We start from the raw sequence: 14,225 nt of genomic DNA on the forward strand, positions 1-14,225 counted from the left end.
GACCTTCAGCTCCTTGCTTTACTCACAACAGTTCAAGCACACTGGTTTTGCTTTTGACCACAGCTTTTATTTAGCCCTGATATCCTACACTCTGCCTGATGATTCACTGGACGTCTGACCCTCAGTGTTGTCAAACAGCCTAGCTTCCCCCCAGATTTCCTGTTCTTACAGAAGGCACTGTCAAGAGCTTTGCTGTGCTAGAGCTGCAGCCAGGAGATATTGCAGAACCAGAGCTACAACTGTGCTTGTTGACATGAGGTGTCACTATGAAATAGCCTAGCTAAGTTTTACAATAACAGGAGAAAAGAAAAAAAAAAAAAAAAGACAATTAGTCCAGGCACCCAAATGGCAGAAAACCAATTAGATATACGGTCAACAAGGGCTTGGCACTGCTGCCAAAATGTTGCAGGTCTCATTTCTCTAACACCTATTTGTGAAGGGAAGAGTGGCTAACTATCCTGCTCTTCTAATCAGAAGACTTGCTTATTTATAGGCATCAAATTTTATAGAAGTAGTAGCCAAACTGGTGCCAGAGAAAAGTAAGAGAACAATTGCAAGAAAAGGTGGCTTAGGGAAAGAAACTTCCTTCAGAAGTGATTGCATTAACTTCAGAAAGCATAAGGTTGACTGAAGGATGCAATTGTTTTGACATACAGAAGATTTTTAGGCAGTGAAACTCTGTTTTTTCCCGATGCTATGGTAGAGGTAGGCCAAGAGACAGTCTCTCAGGAAAAAGGAATTTGGTTTTCCCCTGCTCTCTGCCATCTGAAAGGATAGTCACTGCAGGAGGCTATCCTAGGAACTCTGAAATCTCTTGAAGTGGATGAGAAATAAAAAACAACCCAATTTTATTTTGGAATGGAGTAAATAAAATTACTTTAAGCACAGATTAACAAGAGCTATTGCTTGGTTTGGTTCCATCTCCCCAGGTCTCTTATCACACATTTAATCTGATTTAATATCATCAGGTCATATTTCTTACCACTCTTCAGACTTGGCCGAGGAGGCAGCCTGGGTATGCATATTTGTGTAAGCCAAAAATACTTGTGAGATTTGTTAAGCTGGAAATGTTTGTGTTAGGAAATGTTTTCTCAGAATTTACATTAGGCTACATTAGGCCCATTGACATATATTGTTATGTGGCCCCTACATGCACTGTAAAGATTCCATGCTCACCACAAGTTGGGGTGAGGCTCATGGTGCAGCTCTATGGTGACTGACAAGGAAATCCCCCACCTGCCAGGTGTTACACAAGCATCCATCAACAGGTATCCCAAATGGAATACAACAAGTCCTGTTGTATATTTGCCAGAAGCTGTGTGGTTTTGCCCTGGGTTAGATCTCAAACACACACACATACACACACCCATACCCACACATATTTAGTGACTGACCAGACTATATTTACAGCCTCTCTCCTTTCTCCCTCCCAGACCCCTTTCTCTAGTATATATCAATTACTTCTGCTTGTAAATCAAGCATTCTATCCTATTCTCAGGTCCATTTGAATATTACAGACAGGTAAGGTGAGGTAAAAGGACAATGTTAATTCCTGAATGCTCTCAGGGAGCTGTGGAGACAACTGAGGAGGAAGGTGATCGAACCAGTGGGTGGCGACTGCTGCTGGAAGGAGACCCCAGCCCGATTTCTCCTCAAGTACTTTCTTCTTCTTAAGATTTTTTTTTTTTTAATCAGACAAACACTCTGCTAAGCCAACAGCAGGTAGCATGTGGTTGCTGTTTCACTTTAAGTAAATTCTACATTAAGATCTGCAAGATCTACTGAAACTACTGTCTTATATTCCTGCACCTCAGTAATGAGACCTTTGGGGAAAATTGTGAAGAATGTCTATTTATTACTGTCTTGAAAGAGGAATTTGCAGTTCTTTCCTATCTACCTTCCTTTCAATGCAAGCAGAGAACCTGCCTGAAGCAGGACAGTGCTGAGCAGTTGCTGCCCTTCATTTGCAGAGCTGGGCTTCTGGAAAAGCCATTCACTTCACAACACCGCATGGAAAATGTTTATTTAAACAATGCATAGAAAAAATCCCACATTTTTAACCTGAGGAAAATACAAGTGCATTTGATAAGAAGGAGAATCTTTGTCACATAAGGATGTTTGTTCTTAAGGATGCTTATAAGACCGGGATATTTCCCTCCCAATATCACTATCCCCATCCCATTGGAGGATAAAATAAGACTTATTCCAAATGCAGCTGTCTGCAGACAGCTGAAACTGGAGGATCTAAATACCTAAACAAATTCATCTCCTTGGTGATCAGAACTTGTTTTATCAGTAACTTGTGGTCACTGCAGGACAGACCTCAGTAACAGCATCACCGTGGACGTGCCATTTTTCAGTTTCTCTCTTGGTATATCTTTCTTCCTTAAGTTTCTACATTTCTTTGAGACAAAACAGGACCTTTTTAGAGGTACTTTATTCCTCAACTAACTAAGATACCATCTGGAAATGGTCTTAGTGTGATGCATGATCAACTTGCAGTTAAACACTCAAATGTTAATGAAGATTTTTGTGTGTACAAAGTTGTCAGAGAAAAAACACAAATGTAACAGCTGCATGGAAAACATGGTTGCTTTTGCTTACAGTGTTCCAGCAGTATTTATGTTGGTTTTTTCACAGTTTTTTTTTTTTTCTGTGATCAAGATGACAGCAGGAGTCCCTGCATCTCACACTGTTCCTCCATTAAACACCTTGTGTCATTCTAGAGCTCATTTTGAGGACATTTGTTTAAACCTCTGCATGAACAGAGAATTGCCAATTTTTTTCTGGCACGTCCTATGGCTTCATGACTGATGCTGATTAAAATATCACAAACACTTATTTTCTCTTCTCAAAATCACCTGAAAAAAAAGAAGAGTTATTTTAGATTATTTTATCCTCCCCTATACAGTCCTGACATTCCTGAAACATAGGACCCTATTTGCTGGGCTTTGAGCCACTTTAAACATAAAAGTTAACTTAAAAATGTAACTATACCTCAGTGTCAACTTAGTGATTTCATAGCTTAGAGGTGTGATACATAACCCAAAAGTCTGCTGGTATAATGTGACAAAAGTATCTTCCTTTTTTGATGTGGACTGTGACCAGTGTAGACCAACCTTTTCCTGCCTCCACGGAGCTCATGAGCTGTCAGGCTGCAGAGCTAATCCACCTCACTGGGGACAGTTCAGTAAAAAACACAGATGAACTCCTGTGTGTCCTTGGCACCTCCAGCTTCAGATGTCCACAGGAAGCTGCCTTTGGAACAAGGTTTCTTCTCATGCCAGGCTTCTGACTTGCTCTAGAATTGCTTTGAAAGGCAGAATACCTTGTTTTCTTTGGTCCATGATATTCCCATTTTTTCACGGAAAGATAACAAGAAAAACCTGTGAAGAGCTGCTGAGCAAGAAGAAAAAGAATGGCAGCTATTTAATACGGGAGAGTGAGAGTGTGGAAGGAGCCTTGTGTCTCTGTGTTTTGTAAGTATTCTAACACTGATTTTTTATGAGCTTTCAGTTGGATCCAAAGACAACAATCATCTTCTCTAACACTGATAGCTCTTCCCTGATATGAACAGACTCGAAGGGAATGTGTCTATGTTTCAAGTGGTGCTTTAGGTTTCTTTTATAGTGACTAGTGAGGGAGTGGCATTTCCAAAAAACTATTTTATGTAACAGATGATAAATGAACTATAATCTGGTGATGCTGGTCTCTCTCTGCAGAGAATAAGGGGAGCCCAAAGAAAATATCTCAGCCTGCCAAAATATGCTAAGATCCTTGCTCAAAGTAACTGCCTCTGTAATGATGAGTAAACAGCATTTTAGCACTGTTGAGACACTGAAAAGTCTCATGGCGTGTTACAAAACATTTCCTTTTTTGTAGAATTTCTGTCTGATAAAAGCTCAGCCTTGTGGTACAAAGGAAGTTTACCTGATACAAGAACATAGGCTGAAGCTGAAAATTACAAAGTTCTGTTTGAATTTATATGACAAATCCACAGAAAAGATGGGCTTAAAAAACTGCTACTTCTAGTCCGAAGCTTTAATTGCTACAATTACAATTTTATTATTTTCTTGTTCTGTAGGGAATAGCACTTTTATTTCCCTTTTTACACTTTTCATAATTGATCTGTTCATAATGCATTCAAAGTTTAAAAATTAGAATCTAGGTCTTTGTTTGAACCTATGAAGTTTCACACTCGTTGCAGATATATTGAGTGTGACATGAAAACCTTTTGACACATCTAATTAATGAACAAATATGAGAAGATGTTTTTATCAATCACTAAAAATGAATTTCTTATGAAACAAATCAATGGAGAGGGGAGAAAAAGGGAGAGAGAAATGGAGTACTATTGGGTAGGTGGGTAGAAGAAAGGAGATCTGCAAAATAACAGAATGAGTAGAAGAGAAATAGCAAGTTGGGGACAAACAGAGCCCTCAGCAAGGGAGCTACAGGAACCTGCTTTCAGTATGGTGTGGAATGAGACAATGCAGGGGCTGAGGGGAGGGCAGGGAGGTGGGAGGGAAGGCGCATGCATGCCTTGTCAGAAGGGACAAATGGGGAACCTGACACAGAGGAAGAATGACAATGGGTTAGGCTTTGTGCCACACCAACACAGTTGCTTTTCCTTTCATCTTTTTTTTTTTTTTTAATTTTTTTTTTTTTTTTAAAGGGCAAAGCAGATTTGCCTTGTGATGTCTTGCAGACATACTTTGGCCTGTCACGTCTGCCTGTCACAATATTCTGTGCAGGCACATGAAGAATCATGACTTCCAGTTCGCCTCTGTGGGTTTTAGTGTTAAAAGCTGATAAAAACTGAAGTGTTCAGTGGATTTACCTATAATCCTGACATGAACAAATGCCATAGTTAAATTGTGAGAGCAGCAGCAGTGGTACACAGATGGTGGCTTGCACAGGTCAGAGCAAATCTTGGGATGGGATGGTAATATTGCACTGCCTGAGAATTACCCCAGAAACTGGGCTGACTGGCAGTGGTTCACTAGGCAAACTGCCCTAAAACTGGGGGCAACCAACACTGAAACTCCTAGTGATGTTCAAAGGCAACTTCTGAATTAGCATTGCATCTCAATACCTTGTTTAGCAACTAACATAATTTATGTGCAAACTGATAAACCCTTCTCAAATTAACTGATCTGTGGGCAGAGACACTGATCCACTTGCTACAGCAAACAAACAAACTTTCTTGTCCTTTTTTACTGGGATATGGTAGGGAGTGCATTCCCATGGAGGACCTGGGAGGCAGAATGGTGTGACCAGTTCTAATGCATCTCTCCTCTAATCAAGCGAGGTGCACGGCTCTTCCTCCACAGCACACTGTCTCTTTCATCTAGAATTATCCCAGGTCTCTGACAGCACCTCAGTTCAGACCTGCTGGTTTTACTACTGTTCTCCTTACTGTTTAACATACCCTTCTCCCTCTTACCTCACTTTTCTTCCAGACCAAACATTTTGTTTATTTGTACCCTTTACTAGCTCTTGGTAAGCATTTAGTAGTTAATAAGGAGACAGAAGTTTCCATTTTAATGATAGTTTCATGTTCATTTCATAAAAATTACAGTACCTGAATAATATCAAGGCAGAAACGTTTTAATATTTGGCTGATCAGTAAAGAAAAAGTTTCACAAAGGATCAGTTCCTGATATTTCTTTTTCTTATTTCTCTGTCTCTGTAAGCACTCACATTTGTAAAAGTACTTTTCAGCATGGAACATGTATATTTCCTCAGATATCTCAAGAAGACAAGAAACAAAATACGCATCCCTGTGATACCACTTTTTGAATTAAATTAAATCTGTTATAACTGAAAGCCTTATTCTGATCTCAGTTCATAGTAAATTTTTTTGCAGAACAAAGTCATTTATTTTCAGTAACCCTTCTGTGCAAGTGCCCTGAGCCAGTTTTCTGCCCCAAGATCCTCCTTCTCAGGACAGTTCACTTCACATAGCCACAGCTGAAGTCCTCCTGATGAACAGGCACACAAGTTAAAAAAACTTATTTTCATATGCTGCTCCCCCCTCTCCCCAACCTCCTCACTTATTTGTGATGTATATTTTCTTGCAACTCTGCTACCTTTTTTGACCACAGTCACGATCTCCAGTCCACCTCCTGAATTGCTGCTACTGTGGTATCTGATAAAGCTTTTTATTTCTGTTGAAAAAATATATTCAAAGACATCAGTAGCCTCAGTGTTCAAACACATGCTTATTATCAAAAATAACAATAACTAAAACCCTGGAAAATGCAAAGGAAGAACATTATTTTCAGAAGTAGGAGCCATACAGTCATTTTCCGGGTGCTGGTGACTGGAGGCCATTTTCTGCCAACATCTCTCTAAGAATTCAACAGCCTTCTTGTGACAGAACTGCAAAAAGAAGGTTAGAGCAGTAAGGAAGATAACAGAGAGATGAGAAGAGGTGATGTCTGTGGAATTAAATTATTCTTGTTAAAGGTCTGTGTTAGGCTTAGTTCATATATTCTTTGAAATCCCTGGTCAGAGTAATCTTGTATTTCAAGATATTAAACCTTCACTCATTTTGTAATCTCTAGGATCTCTTCTCTTTTGCTTTCCTTTCTCTGTCTCTTATAATTTTACTGCACTTCTCATGTCTTTAATACTGTTTGCAGATATGTCCACTTTGTTAATGTGATGTGTTATGTATACAATGTTTTTTCACAGCTTTGAGGACCTCATCTACACTTACCGTATCTTCAGAGAACACCAAGGATATTTTAGAATACAGGTGAGTAACTCTCATTACATCTCTAAAGACTGCATTAAGGATCATAGATAAAAAAAATCATAAATTAAAAGATCTTAGATTCATCTATGATCAATGATAATTTTAATCTATTGTCATTTTATTATGTGATCATAGATTTAAAAAAAAATCCACACAATACTATAGAAAATATTTCCAAGTTTGCTGTCTACTCAATTCTTATTATAAATGAACTCAGAAAGTAGCTCGTGTTTGTAGAATTTCTTTATAATCTAAGTGGCTCTGTTATTTATTAACCAGCTGTTTTCTCATTTGACCATTTCTTTTTAATAGCACTGATGAAATATCTATTACTTTTCTTACTTTTTCCTGTTCTAATTACCTAATTACCTTTTTCTGCTTGAAAGTGCTGCTAGTGCATGCAGCATCTCATAGGGATCTGGGATATTGCCATGATCTTTTTGATTTAAAGAATCTATAATTCTGTGCGATTGTGAAGTGACAATGCCAAATAATGCTGCTTATTCAAGTAAAACAAGTGTGAGACTAATGCATCAGTCAAATCCCCAAGCAATGTGAAAGGACACTTAAAAGCTGGCTCACTCCCCTGCTTGTAGTAGCACAGCCAAAAGGACTGCCAATATTAAGCAGGATTTAAGTGGAATGAGGAAATCACTTCATAAAGAACACTCCAAGCTCTCATATGCTGGTAATTTATTGCTTATTAGTGGTTTTGGCTGTGTATGAAAGACACAATTTCCCATGAAGAAGGAACGGTTTACTGACAAAAAATATTCTGTTTTGGACCTTAGCCACTCAACTGGGATTATGCTGTCATTCCTGTCAGCAGGTAACACAGATATTTTTAGACTTTTCAAACTCATTCTTCCTTATAAAGTTTTGCTAATAATGTGAAAGAACTATTCAGTTCTTAAAAGTTTTAAGTCAGATTATTTTGACTAATAATTGACTGAAATAATGTATTGACAATGGAGGAGAGGTTGTTTGGTTTTTTTTTTTTTTTTAAATGCCAGATTCACACATGAGCTTTCTAGAGTGCAGCAGGCTGGCCCCAACCAGCTAAGCACTCCCACAGCTGCTCACTCCCTCCCTCCTTATCAGGACGGGGTGGGGGGAAGAGAACACAAAGAGCACAAGTGAGGGAACTCCTGGACCTGATAAAATACAGTGTAATAGGTGAATAGGTAAAGCAAAGTAGTGCACACAAGCAAAGCAAAGAAGTTTAGCAACTCCTTCCCATCAGGACACAGATATTTAGCAACCTCCTGGAAAGTGAGGCCTCAGCACACACATAACCACAAACATCCTCCCTTTCCCTAGGCTTTTATTGCTGACTATAGTGTCAGATAGGCTGAGATGGGACAGCCAGCATCTTGCACACCCCCAGCCTACTCCTCAGGGGAACTAAGTGCAAGAAAGACATCCTTAATGCTGCAGGAGCACTGTTCAGCAACACCCAAAAGGTGGCTGTGTTATCAGCACTGTTCCAGTCACAAATTCAGAGCATATCACTATGCAGAATGCTATGAGGGAAGTTAACTCATCCCAGTCACACCCAGTAAACACAGGCATTGGCACACAGTCCATCCAGGGCTGAATGGAAGAGGAAGGATGAAGAAAACCAAAGAAAATAAATACATGTTTCTTTGTTAGCTAGCAGATTAAGTGAAACCAAAGCCCTGTTCTCATTTAATGACTACTAATAGGCTGCTCACTGTCTGTCACTGCCCTGAAGTCACAGCACTGTAAAGTCCATGCACAGACCCCTGCAGGGCTGAGCTGCAGGAGCAGTTCAGTCCTGTCATATGAACCCACACTTCAAGAACAGTTTTTTGCACACGACCTTTGCTTCCCAATGCTGATATTTTGTAAAAGTTTGGGTTCTGTTTGTCACCTAGTTTTTTAAAGCAGCATTGTAAGTGAGAACTAAATATGCTATCCCTAAACTTTTGCTCTCAGACCAGAGTGTGGTGTGTAATGCTGTCACTCTTCAACACTCTGCTGTAGTGGATTGTTACATATCTACACCAATAATTTAACTGATGTTCTTTTTGAAAAAAAAGATGGTGAGGGAGGTTACTTTTAGTGCCATAACCATGACTCCAAACAGGTGTCTGTAGTGTTATAAGGACAGTGCAATATTCTGTCACCAAACCAGTTTACAAAACAGCTCCTTGGTAAATAAGAAATAGCTTATCATTCTTTTCATTTAGGGGACTCCATGTGAAGGGAACTTGCAAACACATTTTGTTATCCTTTCCTTACAGACTTCTGAAGGTGTTCCAGACAGGACCTTCAAAACATTAAAGGACTTAATATACACTTTTGAAAAGCCAAATCAAGGACTGATAATAAACCTCCGCTAGCCAGTGAAGAAATTGAAGGCCTTGCGAAGAAGCCAGAGGTTCAAGTCAGGAATGGACAATGTTTATGATGGTGAGAAACTTAGCTCTGCCTTTGTGGATTTTTTAAAGATAACAGCATTGACAGGTTTGGGGTGAATACTTGCTAAACATTGTTTTGCATGGACATAAGTTTTACATCCTCCCTTCTCTCTTGTGTTCACTGAAATGGTTATTCTTATAGCTTACTTACCCTCACCCACTATAAATTAACAAATTAAAATCACTAGAGATAATGATGAAAAAGCTGCCTCCAGAACTCTTGTTTATGGATGTTGCTGCTTCTAGGCTGGAGAAGGCTGAGAACCAGTTTTACCCAATGTGCTTCTGCCAAGGTACCAGGCCCTTGCACTTGGGGGTTGAGGCTGTCCTTTACCTTCATTGTCCAGGTTCCAAGATATTTTTATATGAAAACCTTACTCAGTTAGCTCTAAGATGAGCAGGCAAGCAAGCCAGCTTGTGATTTGTATTCAAACATAACAAGCATATACCCTTGTGCTCAGGATCACAGCTTTGGAACCAGAGTTCAGCCTCTCGTTGCTGCTCTTCTGCTAATTTATGCTCACGAGTCGCAGCTGTAGGACAAGGATATGATGCTTCTACCTGACAGAATTATGCAAATGGATACAATAAAGACAAAGGTTCTCATAAAGCTTTAGACTGTGTTGTATAGCCCCATGTCATCCTTACATCCTTGTTTAGAGAAGCATGACTGCAAATACCGTTGATAACTTTCTAGTATCCCTCACACCATTCTTCACGTTCCTGCTGTACAACACTGAGCTGCAGCATCCATCAGGCCATGTGCTGCAAAATAACCCTGATATTGTTCCATGACCTTTGGCAGAGTGCGCCGAGAGCCCCAGTCAGGGCACATGTGAGTAAGGGAAATCCTTTTGTTAAGTACAAATATCATAAAGGAAGCAAAACTTTGGAGTCTCCACCCTGGCCTGTGATTTGCATCTCATGCCCAACAGCAGCTCAGCATGGTGGTGTGGGGCAGTGTTATGATCCAGTTATTAAAGTTATCAGAAATACCTCTGCCCAAATTAAGATGCAAATGAGACCATGTGCCAGTGACAATAGTATGGGTTTTATTTGATAGTAAATAAGAGAGGGAGAGAAAGAAAAAAGAGAGTAAAAATAACAGAAAGGAGAAAGAGGTGGGGGGACAGAGAGTGACAGAAAATATCACCACTCCGTGGATCCCAACAATGTTCTCTTGATCCTCTCAGCTGGTCTTCTTGGTCGTGAAGCTCCCCCCTGAAAGCATAGATTCTGATGAGTTAATATACACTCAGGCTAGGTAGGAAAACCCAGTCACCTCCCTGGAGCAGGGGGGAGTTTGCCATTGTCTCTTACAACAGACTCTGGGTTTTTCGCATCACATGCAGTCCTGTGGTGCAAGGCTTCAAGAACTAATCTGGGGGATACTTTGGGGGGGTCTTTGATGAATTAAGGCACTCCCTCAGCTGCCTCTCACGTGAATGTCCCGTGGATGTGGTTTTCCCAAGGTTGGGGGTTCCCCAGCTGGGCCAGTTTGTGTAAAGGAGGATGGGTTCACTGTCCCAGGGCAGAGGCAGCAACATGCCAAAACTTCCTCCCCCCACCTCGGCTGGGAGAGATATCTGTGCAAACCTCCTCCCAGAAAAAGGGTCTGTGGGCTACAGCCTCCCTCACCCCAAAGCAAGGCAGAGATGATTCTTAGTACGGCTGCTGAGTTTGGCTCACATTCTTTTCCTTGTTTACTTGTTTGTTTCAGGCGATTGAAGAATGAGCTTTCCTTTATCTAATCTCAGTAGTTTGAGTTTCAGTCCAAAGTTCTGGTCAGGTAACTTCAGGGAGGCTCCTTTGGTTGTAGCTTCTTTATACAGTTTTTGTTACAATGAGCAGAACTTTATATCAAAGTTTGAGGCATGAACTATTTCAGTCTCTGACAGGCAGCCCCTCTGTGCTGCAGTCGCTGGGGTTTCACACACAATAACAGTGCAACCACTCTGGCCGAGCTCCCCCAGCACTGTGTGCACTGCTGCAGTTTTGGGGCCTGAGACCCAGCAACCTTGCTGAGGGGAAGCCACAGAGACACATTTCCCACATCATCAACATTACCTTGTCACCGGTATCACTCGGCAAATATGCCACATTTGCTCTAAAATTGTTGTTATGGTTTTTTATCGTTGCTGTTGCAGGGAGACAGAAAATATTGCAGTAACATGGATATGTTTTTAGGAAGAATCAGGTGTAATATGAATTTTATTTTTGGTCCTGCAATAGGAATTTTTTTAGAAGATGCACAATATCCTCATCTGGACTCACAGGGAGGAAAACAAACCCTTTCATTTCAATGCCAAAATATATGTAGTCTTCCATAAAAATGGAGGCTTTCTAGAAATAATCAAGCTACTTTGGAATAATTTTTATTAAATTTTTATTTAAATTTCACTTATATAGCATTCCAAATTTCCCTCAGGCTGCATTATTACATGCCCACAGCAGGGGCTCATGTAAATATCATGATGGCTCTCTCCCAAACACAGGCACTGCCCAAAGCATGGTAGCACTCCTTAAAGCAAGATCCTGTCCCTCACATGCTATCAGCAGCTGGAGTTGCTGCACACATGGGACTGAGCACTCCAGCGCAACCAGTGGAACACCTCAAGGACTGGGCTCATGATCCTGGTGGTTGGAGATATTTGAGCTTCCTTTTCTAGCCTAGGAACAGCTTTTCTGAGGGCAGCTGCTTGAAGAGCAATAGGTTTCCATAGTGGAGCTTTGATTTCCAAGTATTAAATTTCTGCCTTTTCCCTGGCTTCTCAAAAACCATAACCAATCTTACAAAGTCTAAGAGAGAACAGGTTTTTTCAGGCTCTCCTCCTTTAGTTGAGATGAGAACTTTTCTCTTGGGTATTTATTTAGAAAAGAAGGGATGCAATATGAAAGTCACAGATATCTCAGCTACTGATCTGATTTACCAAGAATGGATGATTTCTGACCTTTGACTGTTCCTCAGGAAGGAGGGGGTATCATGTGGATACAACTGCTTACAACAGTGCTTGCTGGCTCAGAAAAGGCAATGCAAACTTTGCCTTTCCCTGGAGAATCCAGTCCATAGGACAGGGGGCCTAAATGTTGGCCCTGCAATAGCTCACTGAGAAACCAAACTGAGTTACTGATACCTGCCCTGCCACAGGCCGTGCTGCTTCCCATGGCCTTTCAGAAGAGTGCCTTGCAATGACACCTTGTTTTGTTTGTATTGATTACTTCACAGAAGTTGATGACGGTGGTGATTATGTCGATGTCTTACCCTGAAGGATCTGCACCTGATGGTTTGGGAAGCTGCCATTCCAGGATGTGCCCTGGCACAGTGCCTCAGCTGGGGAGAGCTTCCAGCTGGGTGTCCTCTGCTCTAGATCTGAAATTACCCTCCTCCTTTTGCAGACTGTCAGAGTAGCTGTATCTTCAACCAGTAGATCCAGTGCAAGCTATTATGCATGTTTGCTCAGCAATGAAATAAGTACTTTTCGTTAGACACAAACACACACACACATAGGTACAGGGGAAGGCGTCCATGGATGTGTCTTCTGGTGGTTTTTAGCCAGCAAATTGTCCAAGATGTTGATTGCTAGAGTGAACATTCTGTTAGAAGGCAGCAATGCAAATACATGAAATGAATAAGCATAAAGCAGTAATTTATGTCAGAATTGATAGGTGTTGATAAAAACCTTATATGACAAAACTATTAGCATTTTAAGATGCTTTAAAACCTCCAAACTCTGTTACTTTTCACATGATTCATGTTACCTCATTGTTGGAGGAATGAATAGTATTTCAGCAATCTCAAGGAATACTAGTAGTCTGTAGTTTAAATAATGCAAATTAAAACAAAAAAGCTGTGTTAAATCCATGCCATAAAAAATAACCAACCACTTTGAAATACTTTGAAAACACTTTGAAATACTTTTAAGGTTGAAGAACGGCTCTGGCAGATTACAAGAAGACTACAAGTTCTACATAAATGTCAGCATGAACACATCCTTTTTTTAATAGGTTCTGTACATATGGGAATGATAAGTCCATTTCATCTTCTACTGCCATTAGTTCTGTATTATGTATAGACTTTTTTTTTTAGTTTTTTTAATGCAAGAATTTGCTTTAATATTAACCCCAATTTTAAATATTTAATAAATACTTCAGTTCTGAAGATGGCCTGCAACTAGCAGCCACAGCCAAAACTGGAATGTATGTCCTGACTCTTCCAGTTACTACTACAGACTTGCTCACCATTTGAGACTGTGAGGAAGACATTTGTATTGGTTGTATGTTTAAGACCCTTCACAAATTATTTTTGTATTTTAATGGGTAATACTAGTTAGATTTTTTTTCTATTATGTTTCTCTCACACCATGATTTGTCAAAGGAATTTTAGACTTTTCAGTGCTTTGGACTTCATTATGAATTTAATGGATCTGCAGAGTTTTTGGCTCCAGGCTCAACTAGTATTTGTAGCATGAAAGAGACAAAAAAAACCCCAACTTAGACTATTAACTAACCCTAGCAATGCCAGGAAATACTAAAATATGTGTCCAAAACTTCATTAATTGAAAAGAAAGTAGTTGTCCATGAAAAATGGTACTCTGGGACATAAACACCCCAGCCCTTGCTCTGTAGAAGCACATAACTGACATGTCTCTCTTCACTTGCAAAATCCAGCAGCCTGTCTGATAGCAGGTTATCACAAGTACCAGACTGAGGAACTGCTGTGCTGAGACACACCACCTCCAGCAGCACGGTCCTCAACAAAGCACAACACTGTAGTTTTTCTGAAATGACAGTCTCAGCAGTCCCCCAGGTGCTCATTCAATCACACTGATGTTCAGCCTTGGGAAAAGGCCAAGTGACAAGGAATCCCAGCCTGTGCCTCATGGTGCCTACTGAGTGACTCTGATGGCTGAGCAGAGGACAAGGGCCCAGCTGTGGTGCCTTTCAGGTGGCACTTGACAGTGTGTTTTGGACTCAGATTTACAACAGTCCTGGTGGCTGTAGCTCCGCATCCATGACTG

The 14,225-nt window shown here is 40.4% G+C and overlaps 1 protein-coding gene across 1 annotated transcript; it reads left to right on the plus strand.

Annotated features, from left to right (window-relative positions):
• Nucleotides 1-1,731: 1,731 nt before the first annotated feature.
• SH2D1B (SH2 domain containing 1B) lies at nt 1,732-12,474 on the plus strand. The gene is given in 4 exon segments (XM_068180828.1): nt 1,732-3,479; nt 6,700-6,763; nt 9,031-9,199; nt 12,434-12,474. Coding segments are annotated over 4 exon segments (513 nt in total). The 5' UTR covers nt 1,732-3,240.
• The last annotated feature ends 1,751 nt before the right edge of the window (nt 12,475-14,225 follow it).

Source organism: Anomalospiza imberbis, chromosome 2, assembly GCF_031753505.1.
Source record: "Anomalospiza imberbis isolate Cuckoo-Finch-1a 21T00152 chromosome 2, ASM3175350v1, whole genome shotgun sequence".
Taxonomy (NCBI): domain Eukaryota; kingdom Metazoa; phylum Chordata; class Aves; order Passeriformes; family Viduidae; genus Anomalospiza; species Anomalospiza imberbis.